Source organism: Schistocerca serialis, chromosome 5 (assembly GCF_023864345.2).
Source record: "Schistocerca serialis cubense isolate TAMUIC-IGC-003099 chromosome 5, iqSchSeri2.2, whole genome shotgun sequence".
Classification (NCBI taxonomy): domain Eukaryota; kingdom Metazoa; phylum Arthropoda; class Insecta; order Orthoptera; family Acrididae; genus Schistocerca; species Schistocerca serialis.
Window position 1 is genome coordinate 737,485,829 of NC_064642.1, and position 14,822 is coordinate 737,500,650.

Sequence of the window (14,822 nt, forward strand, 5' to 3'; positions counted from 1 at the left end):
ACATTTACAGATCAATAGCACAAGCGATTCTAAGATACTAGGTGTAAACCCATGCTGAAACACCCATACAATTATCCGGTGTAGCCTCCACGGGCGGCAATGCAGGCGCTTACTCTGGCAGCCAGTCGATCGTAAAGATTGCGAACACTGTCCTGGTATACGTTACGCAACTCCTGCTCGGTCTGTTCATGTAGTTCTGTAAGAGTTGTCTTGTAGAGTTCCGTCTTGTTTCATCAATCCCACTCGTACTCGATGGGAGACATGTGTAGAGATTGTGCTGGCCAGGGAAGTTGGTGCACGTCTTGCACATCACGTTGAATTTAGTGCGCAGTGTACAGGTGGGCATTATCCTGTTGGAAAAAAAGCATCACCTTCGTTTTGCGAGATAGACAAAGGAACAGGTCTAACAACACCAGATGTACCGAGCGCTGGTTAGCGTCCGTTCCAGAAACACCAAAGAAGAACGATAGCTGTAGCTTATCGCACCCCAGACCGTAAGACATAGGACGGGGCCAGTGTGTCTTGGACGAATGCACTCTATGAGACAGCGTTCAGCAGGTCTACGTCGTACACACAGACGATCATCTCTTGCGTGCAGACAGGATCTTCTTTCATCGCTAAAGACCACGGCGTGCCATTCTGTTTTCCAACTCATCCCCTCACGGCACCAGTCGATGCTGTGGCGTGAGTGGAAGATGGGCAAAAGAAACGGGTGCCGGTAGTCCGACTCCCAATAACTGGTTCGCAACAGTTGGTGTTGACACGTCAGGGCTCACAAACCTTCTTATCTGTGTAGTTGTAGCTGTACCACCCGCCACTGCTACTCTTACAACACGACGATCCTGGCGGTGCTGCTTGGACGTCCAGAACATCGTTTACGAGTATGAGGATGGTCACGTGACCACTGATAACCAGCATCACTACACAACTGATGCAGCACGTCCGACATGTGTGGAAATTCTTCGAAAGGACCATCCCGCCACTCGGAAGGCTAAAATTTGGCATATGCCATCATTGTATCAAATTCTACATCGTCTTTGTAGTGTTGACAGATTGCCAACACTACGCACATTATTTAAGGGAGGCGGCCATAAAGCAAGCAGGCGGACTTGATGGTCTGAAACAGGATACTTCATAAATGCGATAAAGAAAAGTAGGTAGCTGCTGGAATACTTAACTTTAATCTATCCTTGTTGTATACATCGTTCTCGATGAGACATTTCATACGATAACTATCAAACTATGTAAGTTTAATGGCGCCTTGCTAGGTCGTAGCCATGGACTGAGCTGAAGGCTATTCTAACTGTCTCTCGGCAAATGAGAGAAAGGCTTCGTCAGTGTAGTCGCTAGCAATGTCGTCCGTACAACTGGGGGCGAGTGCTATTCCGTAACTCGAGACCTGCCTGGTGGTGGCGCTCGGTCTGCGATCACACAGTGGCGACACGCGGGTCCGACATGTACTAAATGGACCGCGGCCAATTTAAGCTACCACCTAGCAAGTGTGGTGTCTGGCGGTGACACCACATTCCTCCCCCGCAAATCGGCGAACGGTCGTGTTATAAGGCTTCCGCCCGCCGTGGGGAGTACCCCATGTTGACGTATGCGATGAGGTGGGGAGCCTAACAACAGGCGAGGCTGTGCCACCCGCACCCGGCCATTCGGTCCGAGGGGAGCTAGGAAACGCCTGAAAACCTAGTCCAGGGTGCACGTCAACATGCGATGTATGCGCCCGTAAAGAGACAGGAGGGGCCGAAGGGTCGACCTCCATCGCGTCGGGGTACCCGACGCGCGAAGACGCCATGTGGTCCGGAGCGGGCAAGAGTTCCATGGCGGAGGACAGCTGGTCACGGGAAGCGATCGGCGGCGCGTGACCCAGGGATGCGCTTGGCGGCTGCAGCCAAGCGTCCAATGCGGGCGGCGCCGACGGGAAAACAGGCGGCGGCGGCGGCTGCGGCGGTGCGTCGCCATGGGGCAAAATGGAAGGTATCGTCGGTAACACTTGGGGATGAGGCGAGCCAGTAGATGGGTCCCCAGGGCGCTGACCGGACGGCACCGTCGCTGAAAGCAGACGGGGAGTGGCAGAACCCATGCGACGACAGAGGCGCAGCTGATTGAGATCCCGACGCACCTCACCAGATGCCCCCAAAACCAAATACCTCGCGCGGCCGAGGCAGCGAAGAATGCGCCCTGCGAGTCAACGCCATGAACCTCGATAGTTGCGATAAAATACAACGTCGCCTGGAGCAAAAGCAGAAGTCTGCCGCTGCACAGGAACCTGATGTGGCGAGTGCAGCAAAGACATCAAGGTCCGATGAGGACGACCGTGGAGCAACTCAGCCGGCGGGCGACCATCTCGGGGCTGAGAGCGATACGATGACAAAAAGAGCAACAAAGCGTCCTCCCGAGAATGCGACTCTTTCAACTTCAACATTTGTGACTTGAAAGTCCGGACCAATCGTTCAGCGGCACCGTTTGACTGAGGCGAAAACGGCGCGGATGTCATTTGTTGAATACCATTGGCCTGGCAGAATGACTGAAATTCTGCGGACATGAATTGTGGGCCATTGTCGGAAACAATAGTCTGCGGAAGACCTTCAATGCAAAAGATAGCAGACAACGCATGGATGGTGGCAGAGGACGTCGTGGAAGACATCCGGACAACAAAAGGAAAATTACTGAAGGCATCTACCAGAACCAACCATCGAGCATTCCAGAATGGACCAGCAAAATCGATGTGCAAGCGTTGCCAAGGGGGAGTGGCTGTTGGCCATGCAAAGACTTTCCGCGGGGGTGCGGATTGTTGTTCGGCACACGCCATGCAAGAAGAACACATATTCGTAATCGCAGCATCGATTCCGAACCAAGTACATTGCTGATGAGCAAGTTGTTTCGTTCGCACTATACCCCAATGTCCTTGGTGAAGAAACCGTAAAACAGAGGACTGTAACGAACGTGGGACCACGACTCTGGACTGATCATTATCAGAACGCAACAACAAAACACCACGTCGAACAAAAAGTCTCTCCTTGTGAGCAAAAAATCGGCGAACCAACGGATCCTCGATCCGAGACTTTGACAAAGGCCATTGCGTAGCAGCAAAACGCAAAACGGTAGCAAGGACCGGGTCAGCAGCTGTGGCTGTAGCTACGCGACGAAAATCAATCGGAAACGATTCGACCACTTCATCGGTTTCCGAATCAATGAACATGCAAGCAAGTTCGGAAGAATCGAATGCTCGTTCCTCAGCAACAGGCAAACGGGACAACGCATCGGCGTTTCTGTGCTTAGCAGTGGACCGATACAAGATATCGTAGCGGTACTGCGAGAGGAAAATAGACCAGCGAATGAATTTCTGCGCTGTATGCGGAGGTACAGGCTTGTTCGGATGAAAAAGCGACGTCAAAGGTTTGTGGTCTGTGATGATGGTAAAGTGACGACCATACAAGAAATCATGGAACTTAGTAACACCAAACACGAGAGCCAAAGCTTCTTTCTCTATCTGCGAATAATTTCTTTGCGCAAACGAGAGCAATTTAGACGCAAAGGCAATAGGGCGACCATGCGACCCATCGTTGTGCGCAAGCACAGCACCGATCCCGAAATCCGATGCATCTACCATCAACAAAAGGGGTTTCTGGGGATCGAATGGCGTAAGGCAAGTATTAGAAAGCAACGCCGATGTCAACTGGCGAAAGGCGCGTTCGCATTCCGTCGTCCAGACGAACGGAACACCTGAATTGCGTAAGCGATGAAGCGGAGCTGAAAGGGAAGAGACATTGCGCACATTCACTCACACCTTGTGATTCTAAATCGTTTAATGTTCTTGCGACCTCATCACGCAATGCGCGAGGAACATTGCGCGCTCTGAAAAATTTCGGTTGCACGTTTACTTTCAGTTCCAAATGTGCTTCATAGTTCTTAGCGCAACCAAGGCCCGGTGCAAAAATGTCTGCAAATTCTTCACATAGCCGAGAAACACTGTCTGAAGGCACAGTCTGATTCACTGATAGGACCTGCTTTACTACAGACATGTTAAACAATTGAAATAAATCTAAACCAAACAAGTTCACTGCAGTAGAAGAACGAAGAACGTAAAATGACACAAGTTTTGTTTGTCCCTTGTATGTTGCAAGAAGAGTGCACTGTCCTAACACAGGGATCTTTTGTCCTGAATATGTAGTGTGCTTAACAGTTGCGGCACGCAACGGAGGTTTGCCCAGTTGTTTGTACGTGTCGTGATTGAGCAATGAAACTGCAGCTCCGGTATCGAGCTGGAATGGGATGACCTTGCCATTAAAGTCCAAATCTACAAAAAGTTTATTGTCCTGCTGACGACAAGAACGACTGTTTTGTGCAATTTGAACTGATACAGGTACAGCATCACTTGCTAATTGACGTGATTTCCGGCGACGTCGATACACAGTATTTGTGGGACGAACACAGTCACAGCTAGAGACAGTGGCACTGGACGAAGTGGAATTAATTACATGAATGTCCATGGGCGAAGGTTCACGAGCCTGAGAATTCTTGGTTTGATTGCGGCGCGAAGCAAAAGGCCGGGAATGATTGTGATTGTCTGATCTGAGCTTTTTCTGGCAAACACTTTGAACATGTCCTTTCCTATCACAGAAAAAGCAAGTAGCTTGGCGTGACGGGCAATGTTCACGCGAATGTCTAGTAGCACACCGCGGGCATGATTTCACTGCAGTTGTATGCTGGCGCGGCACACCTGGGTTAGACCGTGGCGGCAGCTGCGTGGACGTGCGCGAGGGCAGTTTACCGGGCCGCGCACCGCGCCCGGCGGGCTGGTTAATGTTACACACGGCTGGCGAAGTTGCAAATGATTCCTGAGCAAAGTCAAGTGTGTCTTGTCTATCTAATATGTCTATCACTTGCTGAAGGGAGGGATTAACTAGTTTCAAAATTTGCTCCCGTATACGAACATCAGAAATGTTCCGTGCAATTGCATCACGTACCATTGTATCTGAATAAGGGAGTCCACATTCACACTCAAAAGCACAATCCCTAGTAAGGACTTACAATGTTGCAACCCACTCCCTATTAGTTTGACCGGCCGTACGTTTTGTACGAAAAAAAGTATACCTTTTTGCAACTACATTTACTGTTTCTTTGAAATAGGCGTCCAATGCCGACAAAATTTCTTCGTAGGACAGAGTTGCTACGTCGCATCGGGGAAATAATTTCACTATCACACGGTACGTTTTCACCCCTACACACGACAATAAATGAGGCTGCCGCTCGTTACCTTGAATTCTGTAGGCGGCGAGATGAAATCCAAACTGGCGTGACCACTCCGTCCAGGATTCCACGTCTGGGTCGTAGGGCCTAAAAGGCGGTTTGTAACGTCGCCAGAAAGTAGAGCAATACAAACGCGAAATCCGCTTTTAATCCTTGTCGTCATTTGTTGTGTTGACAGATTGCCAACACTACGCACATTATTTAAGGGAGGCGGCCATAAAGCAAGCAGGCGGACTTGATGGTCTGAAACAGGATACTTCATAAATGCGATAAAGAAAAGTAGGTAGCTGCTGGAATACTTAACTTTAATCTATCCTTGTTGTATACATCGTTCTTGATGAGACATTTCATACGATAACTATCAAACTATGTAAGGCTAATGGCGCCTTGCTAGGTCGTAGCCATGGACTTAGCTGAAGGCTATTCTAACTGTCTCTCGGCAAATGAGAGAAAGGCTTCGTCAGTGTAGTCGCTAGCAATGTCGTCTGTACAACTGGGGGCGAGTGCTATTCCATAACTCGAGACCTGCCTTGTGGTGGCGCTCGGTCTGCAATCACACGGTGGCGACACGCGGGTTCGACATGTACTAAATGGACCGCGGCCGATTTAAGCTACCACCTAGCAAGTGTGGTGTCTGGCGGTGACACCACAGGTTTTTCAGGTGAACTTTTCTTCCAGGCGGTGTATATGCCCCACCAAATTTGTAGGATTCAAGTAAGCAACGCTATCCACGTGATACAAGAGGCAATTTGTTGAAATGCCGTCTCTGCTTCCCTATCCTGTCGCAGCATTCCCGGAAAATTCGCACTGTGATCCGTACTAACCTTTAGCGAGATTCACAGTCAAAATGCAAATTGGTTACATATGTGCCAAATTACGGCAAGTCATGCAGTTCGCCGTTCTACTAGGTGTTTGAAAATGGGTCTTGTAGCATTTTATTACATACAACTTGCAGTTATAAATACTACAAGTGTTTAACGTGAATACCATTCGTCACATGACACACAGCGATTCAATAGGCTAGCGCTTCCCAGACCTTGATCAGTGTGTCCGGAGTAATTGTAGCAACAAGTGCTTCAGTGCTGTTTCTTAATTCAGTTAGATCAATTGGTAACGGAAACACTAACACACGGTCCTTCATGAATCTTCAAAGGTAAAAATTGCATGGCGTCAGATCGGATGAACGTGGAGGCCATGTGAAACAAACTCTATCATCCGCGCCTTTGTGGCCAATGCAGCGATCTTGTACCACGTCGTTTAACCTGTAGCGAAGTGAGGCGGCGCAACATTTTGCTACCAAATGAAGTTATTGGTTCAGCTCCAAGTGAGAAAAGAGCTGCAGTTCTAGAACATCGAGGTAGTAAATATGTTATAGTTCCTTCACCGAAAAAGAAAGGCACATAGACTTTCTGCCAAGATATGGCACAAAAAAACGTTCAATTTAGGAAAATCTCGCTGCAACTTTATCAGCTCGTGAGGATGTGCTGACCCCCCGAGATGTGCACATTATCTGTGTTCACACTGCCCCTTAGCGAAAAGTCGATTAATCACTGAAGACGGTACGATCCGGGGAAGCTTCATCGTTATGCAGCAACATTTCATTTCCAGAGTGAGATTTTCACTCTGGAGCGGAGTGTGCGCTGATACGAAACTTCCTGGCAGATTAAAACTGTGTGCCCGACCGTTCGAGTTTCGGTCGGGCACACAGTTTTAATCTGCCAGGAAGTTTAACATTTCATTTGCAAAATTGGCATGTAAGTCGTAGTCTGTAGGCTTCAGAGATTGCAACAAATGTGAACGAAACAGACGTAATTGCAAAGGTCTCCGCAAAACTGTCCACACAGACGTCACTGGAATCGCCAATTCACGACTAGCTTTCCGAAATGATTTCTCGGTGCTAAGCGTGAAAGACTCTCTCACTCATTCAGCACGATTTTCAGTCACTCTTGGTCGTCCTGTACTCTTCCCTTTGCAAACGCAGAAGGTGTCTTTAAACTGATGACACCGCCTATGGATGTTATTATCACTTAGAGGATTACCATGGACCAGAATATGTAACACATATTGCACTGTAACAACAGATTAAGTACTTGCAAACTGTAAAAGACAAAAAGCTTTCTGTTCACTAGTCGCCATGGTCACTAATGGCGCTCTCTAACGGAAGCCACAGGAAATAATGCGTCACAAGGGCACAGGTATACAAACAAAAATTTGAGTTTCATGTAGTGAATTATTTGTAAGTAAAATCATGACATTCGCTTTGAAACAACCCAGAACTTAGAATGAAATTTTCACTCTACAGCGGAGTGTGCGCTGATATGAAACTTCCTGGCAGATCAAAACTTTGTGCCCTGCCGAAACTCGAACTCGGGACCTTTGCCTTTCGCGGGCAAGTGCTCTCACAACTAAACTACCCAAGCACGACTCACGCCCCGTCCTCACAGCTTTAATTCCGCCAGTACCTCGCCTCCTACCTTCCAAACTTCGCAAAAGCTCTCCTGCGAAACCTTGCAGAACTAGCACTCCTGGAAGAAAGGATATTGCGGAGATATGGCTTAGCCACAGCCTGGGGGATGTTTATAGAGTGAAATTTTCACTCTACAGCGGAGTGGGCGCTGATGTGAAACTTCCTGGCAGATCAAAACTGTGTGCCGGACCGAGACTCGAACTCGGGACCTTTGCCTTTCGCGGGCAGGTGCTCTACCAACTGAGCTTCTGTGAAGTCTGGAAGGTAGGAGGCGAGGTACTGACGGAACTAAAGCTGTGAGGACGGGGCGTGAGTCGTGCTTGGGTAGCTCAGTTGGTAGAGCACATGCCCGCAAAAGGCAAAGGTCACGACTTCGAGTCTCGGTCCGGCACACAGTTTTGATCTCCCAGGAAGTTTTATAGCAGCGCCCACTCCGCTGCAGAGTGAAAATTTCATTCTAGAAACATCCCCCAGGCTGTTTCTAAGCCATGTCTCCGCAATATCCTTTCTTCCAGGAGTGCTAGTTCTGCAAGTTTCGCAGAAGAGCTTCTGTGAAGTTTGGAAGGTAGGAGGCGACGTAATGGCGGAATTAAAGATGTGAGGACGGGGCGTGAGGCGTGCTTGGTTAGCTCAGTTGATAGAGCTCTTGCCCACGGAAGGCAAAGATCCCGAGTTCGAGTCTCGGTCCGGCACACAGTTTTGATCAGCCAGGAAGTTTCAACCCAGAACTTTACTTTCTTAACAAACTGGACTACACAGTTTTTCTCTTTGTCTCTGCTTATAGACACCTTGCTTTTAACTTTTTTTTCGCATTTGGTAAAGCCTCAGTTTCTTGTGGTTACAGGTAACCCTGACATTCTCATCTGTGGAAACTGCCGTGAGATGTTCACCGAGCTTCAAGAACTTTTGGAACACAAGAAGACGTACTGCAAGCTGCGATTCACGTGCAAGTGCCACACGTTGGCGGACAATAGTAAGTGGTTCATGTTGTGATGTGTATTCACTTACTGATTTTGCATTGTGAGAGCTGTCTTTGTCAGTACTGCAAACTGGTCTTTCCTTCACAATAGTTTTATGATTACTTTTTAACGCTGTGCCATGACTGACAGGACATGAATTTCTACTCTAACATTCATGCTTGACTGTTGTATTAAATTTAAAACTGTTTCATTTCATGCTGTAACAAATATATTCGGCGAAAGATCAACAATAACTCAACCACCCAGATTTTCAAAATTCGTTACCTTTTATCATCGCATAATTAATATAAAATTAAAGAAGTCTCCTTGGATACTCGTCGTGCTTCGTAACGATAAGTTTCATATCCCTGTTTAGAGTCGTGTCCATCAGCTATACTTTCTGGGCAACTGGCTTTGTGAGTAAAATGAAACGTTACAGAAGTTGGTACATAACAATATATAGTAAATGTTACATATAATGCAGGAGATTGGTGAGTAATATTCTCGTTTGTTAAGGCTATGCACTGAGACTCGTTCATAAAGGGTGGGCGAATTGAGGGGGACATAGTTAAACTGCATTATATCTTGGTTATTATTACACAGATAATATACGATCGCACAATTATACGCATTGAAACTCTACCATACACATTTATTTCACATTTTAATGCGTGTTATTAGCTAACGAGCAAGATATAGCACTAATAAATGGAATAAATCACTTCTCACATATCTCACCACGACGCACATGCATGATTCAGATATTAAACACAGTAGCTTAAAGATGATAACATACTTCTCGTTTAACTAAATATTAGTTTTTATCGCTCATTTTAACTACTTCTGCTCCACAATACAAATAAATCATTAGAATACCGCCTGCCGTAAAGTTTCACAGCAATGTCGACGATACTTTTATCGTAAATTGTTCATGTCGAGTAATGTTTTTAGGGTTCATTCCATACTTTTCGATGTTTCACTGATACTTTTACGCTGTATATTACAGCATCTCCGAGCCTTGTGAAACACTGTACTGCATAACGGCTGTGCGTCTGTGCGTGTGTGGGTGTGTGTGTGTATTTTTGTGTGTGTGTGTGTGTGTGCGTGTGTGTGTGTGTGTGTGTGTGTGTGTGTGTGTGAGTGTGTGCGCGCGCGCGTTTGTGTGCCCGCCCACTCCACTGAAACTCTGATGAATTTTTATATTTCGGGCTCGTTTGACGTTACCAAGCGTCGCGCACCGGTTGGGGAATCCGCTGTCAGAGAACAGTTGTATACTGTTTACACCGTAAACAACGTGTTATTTGACCAGGTAGACAAAGCAGCGTGGACCACGCACCGTAGCTCTTTTAACGGGGCCTTCCTCACATATTTGTTGTAGTGCTTTGTTATACAATGTGTCCCAAAACACTGTACTCAGTTCTTGAACGTTCGTTTAGAAAATGGGAATCAAGGTAAACAATATGTAGGTCTTCCAGAAAGCAGACGATCCATGTATGCACGCGTCGACATGATTTGTTACATTACGAGAAATAAGTACAAATGCGTCGTCAAAATGCAAAAAATTTGAATTAGTTGGTATAACTGCGATTGTCCGAAGAAGTCATCAAAACATTTGTACTGAAATATGGCTGACGTAACTATAATAAATAAATAATAGATATCAAAAGATTATTACAAGAATGTTTTATGCCTTGGAATTAAATCGTAGTTTAAGAGCCATAGCTCTGGTCAGTTGTTATGTCGATTTATCCAACGCTGATTTCAGTATATGGAGCGATGAATACTGGTGTGAAAACATAAGGACGAAGTGACATCCACATGATCTGTCACTACCAAGTAACACAGCTCGAGTAAACTCGGACCATACGTAGAAATAACTGTTAGAGCATAGTACAAAATGTAACTGGAAGAAATGAGCAATGAGACGAACAGAGATGATGCTTTTATTCAAAGAAAATAATTTCACTGAAGTCACCGCATTTATGATGGTTCCCAAGACGGAACATAGTTCGGAACGGGATGTGTGATCATCACGGCGCACTACGAGGTTACTAAGGAGTTCTTGTGGAAGGGTGATCCATCCTTCCAGCAGGGCAGTTGACAGCTGCTGGATGGTCCTTCGTGCATGACAACGTACTGGAATACATCACCCCAACCCTTACCACAGGTGCTCGATGGTTTGTGAGTCCCAGATATTCGGCGAATATCCTCTCGTTCCAACAGCCCCTCACCTCTGTGTGGCAGATGCATTTCTAGCGCGTGCACAGGCACCAACAAGCATTCAGATGTTTTCAGCCGCTCCGGTGGGTGAATGGAAGACGTTACCATAACAATACCTTGCCATCCCTGTGGTCAGCAAGACAGCATGCATGCTGTTCGTGGTGATCACATAACTTATTAAGGACCGTGTCCTGTCTTTTGTAATGTCCAGGGGACCATCATGAGTCACGGTGACTGGAGTGTAATTATTGCCCCCGAGAAAATGTCAAAAACAGTTCAGATGGCTCTAAGCACTATGGGACTTAACATCTAAGGTCATCAGTCCCCTAGACTAGGAACTACTTAAAACCGAAGAACATCACACACATTCATGCCCGTGGCAGGATTCGAACCTGCGACCGTAGAAGCAGCGCGGTTCCGGACTGAAGCGCCTAGAACCGCTCGGCTACAGCGGCCGGCGGAAAAGTGTCACATTTCTTCGTATCACTGCGCATTTCTTTAACTTACCTTGATTACTATACTGTAGCCGTTGTTCCCGTGTATGGTCCAGGTTTCACCGAGCTGCATTATCTGGGAGTGTCAGATCATGCGAAAGCTGCTTTCGTCCTTCATCTTGGCACACCGGTGTGGTAAAGTTTCGTATTCAGATAAGGCTATTCCAGCGAAACGCAACATAGTCTCGAAAGTTAATTTCTCCTGCGGCTTAAAGCAATATTGTATATCTAAAGCGTCTGCCTGCAAAAATACCAGACAGTTCGTAAGTGGCACAGCAGTTTCTGATTGTATGATTTTAAACGTACGTAAACATTTTTAAAACGTTTCAAAACTGCTAGGTAAATACAATCCTTTTATTCATTTTATGCACAAATAAACTTAATTCGCCTCGCCGAAAGAAACTTTTATGAATTTTCATTCGCTACAACAAGTCTACCATGTGAAATTTCTCTTAATTTTATTGCTGGCGCCACCTGAATAGCATGTTCCGACTAACAAACATCTTTATAATGTGTATCAGTGCATTTCACAAAATACCGAGGCAAGCTTTGCTCTTAGACTAACCAACTTTATGGAGTAGAGGAAGAGGTACTCGGTTACGCTGGTAAAACCTCAAAGTTCTGCATGACGAAACAACATGTAAGATTAAAACTTTGTGCCTGAGAACAATTCGATTCGGGCCGTGAACTTCTCAAAAAAGTCTATCCACTTACCTCCTCAGCTATGTTTGTTCCGTCTCTCGCTCCCTATAACCCCTCCTTGATCTCACCGAAGACTGGTTTACTCGTCCTCGCTTCTCCGCTTTTGAATTTTCGATAACATTTGCTACGTATTCGTCAGTTATCAATTGCACTGTATAATAACAGATTCCTTGCATTGCACAACATCATTTTTTCTCTTATGTGCCTTCTTGCTAGCTATCTCAGTGTTTCAGTGCGTGAACTTCAGTGCAAGAATTCATGGACACCAAAAACAATTAAACTATGGAATTAAACACGAGTCATCCACTCAGGTGATAGAAGTCATGGGATACCTCGTAATATCGTGTCGAACCTTCTGCCCTGTTTAGTGCAGCAGCCCGACGTGGCATGGACTTAACAAATCGTTCAAAGTCCGCTACAGAAACACTGAGCTATGCTGCTTCTACAGCCGTCCATAATTGCGAACGTGTTGCTGGTTCACGATTTTGTGCACGAACTGACCTCTCAACTGTGTCCAACAGATTTTCGATCGGATTTATCTCGGGGGCCGGCCGGAGTGGCCGTGCCGTTCTAGGCGCTCCAGCCGCTGGAGCCGCGAGACCGCTACGGTCGCAGGTTCGAATCCTGCCTCGGGCATGGATGTGTGTGATGTCCTTAGGTTAGTTAGATTTAAGTAATTCTAAGTTCTAGGGGACTGATGACCTCAGCAGTTGAGTCCCATAGTGGTCAGAGGCATTTTTGATTTGATTTATCTCGGGAGACCTGGGTGACCAAATTATGAACTCGAACGTTCTTCAAACCAACTGCGAAGGACTGTGGGCCGCTGACATGGCACATTATCGTCCATATAAATGCCATCATTATTTGCATACATGAAGTCCAGGAGTGGCTGAAAATGGTTCCTAAGTAGCCGATCGTAACCATTTCCAGCCAATGTTCGGTTCAGTTGGACCAAAAGACCCTGTGAATTCCGTATGGAGCCAACACCAGCTTGCACAGTGCCTCGTTGACAACTTGGGTCCATGGCTTCGGGAGGTCTACGCCACACTCGAACCCTACCATCAGCTCTTACTACCTGAAGTCGGGAATCATTTGACCAGGCAAGGGTTTCGTAATCGTCTATCGTATAACGGATATGGTCTCGAGCACAGAAAATGCGCTGCAGGCTATGTCGTGCTGTTAGGAAAGGCATTTGCGTCGGTAGTCTGCTGCCATACCCCATTAACGCCAAATTTCGCCGCACTGCCCTAACAGATACGTTAGTCGTACGTCTCACATTCGTTTCTGCTGTTATTTCTCGAAGGGTTGCTTGTCTATTAGCACTAACAACTCTACGCAAAGGCTGCTGCTCTCATTCGCTATGTGCAGGCCATGCGCTATCTGTGGTGAGAGTTAATGCCTGAAATTTTGTATCCTCGGCTCACTATTGACACGGTGAATCTCAGAAAATCGAATTCCCTGACGTTTTCCGAAATGAAAAATCCGATGTGTCTAACTCCAAATACCATTCCGCATTCAGTGTCTGTACATTCCCGCCGAGCGGCCATAATCACATCGGAAACCGCTACACATGAATCACCTGAGCACAAATGACAGCTCCGCCTATGCACTGCCCTTTTATACCTTGTGTACGCGATACTACCGCTTCCTGTATGTGTGCATACCACTCACTCTTGTCGTTTGTCACTTCAGTGCATGCTCGGTACTGACTGTGAAAAATAAAAATCCAGTTTATTTAGGCCATGAGAAACTTCAGCCGTGTTATCCAACACGACTTACGATCCACCCTAACAAATACAATTTCCCAGGCACCTCTCTGTTGCGTTCCAACTTCGAAGAAAGTCCTCCGGTGGACCTTGCTAGAAAACACTGTTGTCTTTGTTAGTGCTGTTGTGGTCTCCCATCGTTAGTCTACTCTGAGAAAATCTCTTCGTCTCTGCATGACTACTGAGTGCTACATATATTTCAAACTGTTTGATGTATTCTACATCGGTCTCTACCCACAGTTATTACTTCCTTCCGCCCCACATCCCTCCATCACCAAACTAAATCTCTGTTGTTTCAGCTGACCGCTTCTTGTACTCGTTACTTTTTTCTCCAGTTCGGTTCAGTACCACCTGATTAGTTTCTCTGTATAGCCACTTAATGTTGAGGATTCTTCCGTAGCCGCATATATCAGAAGGATCTTTTCTCTTTTTGTCTGAACCACTTACTGTGCACGTTTCACTACCATACAAGACTACACTCCAGAGCAATACCTTCAGAAAACATGTCTTAATATTGTAATTTATGTTCAATGTAGACAACTTTCTGTTCTCCAAAAATACTTTTCTCGTTGTAGCCCTTCTGAGTTTTGTATCCTCTACTTCTTCCACCATCTATTGTTTTGCTGCGAAAAGAGCAAAACTCATTTACTCGTTTTGGTAGGAATACCTCGTTTCATTAGACTTCATTGCACTACCCTTACTTTCTTTTATGTTCATCTTCAAATTTTTTGCAAGTCGTTATCCATTCCGTTCAACTGCTGTTCCCTGTCGTTCGCCATCAGTGACAGAACTACAATAATCCTGTATCAATCGCTTCTAAGCTACTGCTTCCCTCTCATTTCCCTCGATTCTAACGGGACTCGTCTAGTTTCTGTACAAGTAGTGGACTACTTTTCGTTCCCTGTATTTTGTGGCTGATACTTCTAGAGTTACAAAAACTGTACTCCTATCTAAA

General features: G+C 46.2%; 1 protein-coding gene across 1 annotated transcript in view; it reads left to right on the forward strand.

Annotated features, from left to right (window-relative positions):
* The window catches only part of LOC126481395 (RNA-binding protein Raly-like), a 999,983-nt gene that overhangs the window by 880,238 nt on the left and 104,923 nt on the right, over positions 1-14,822 (forward strand). Inside the window, exon 7 of the mRNA XM_050105125.1 lies at positions 8,571-8,699. Within this exon, the coding sequence (XP_049961082.1) occupies positions 8,571-8,699 (129 nt within the window). The remainder of the gene's footprint in view (positions 1-8,570; positions 8,700-14,822) is intronic.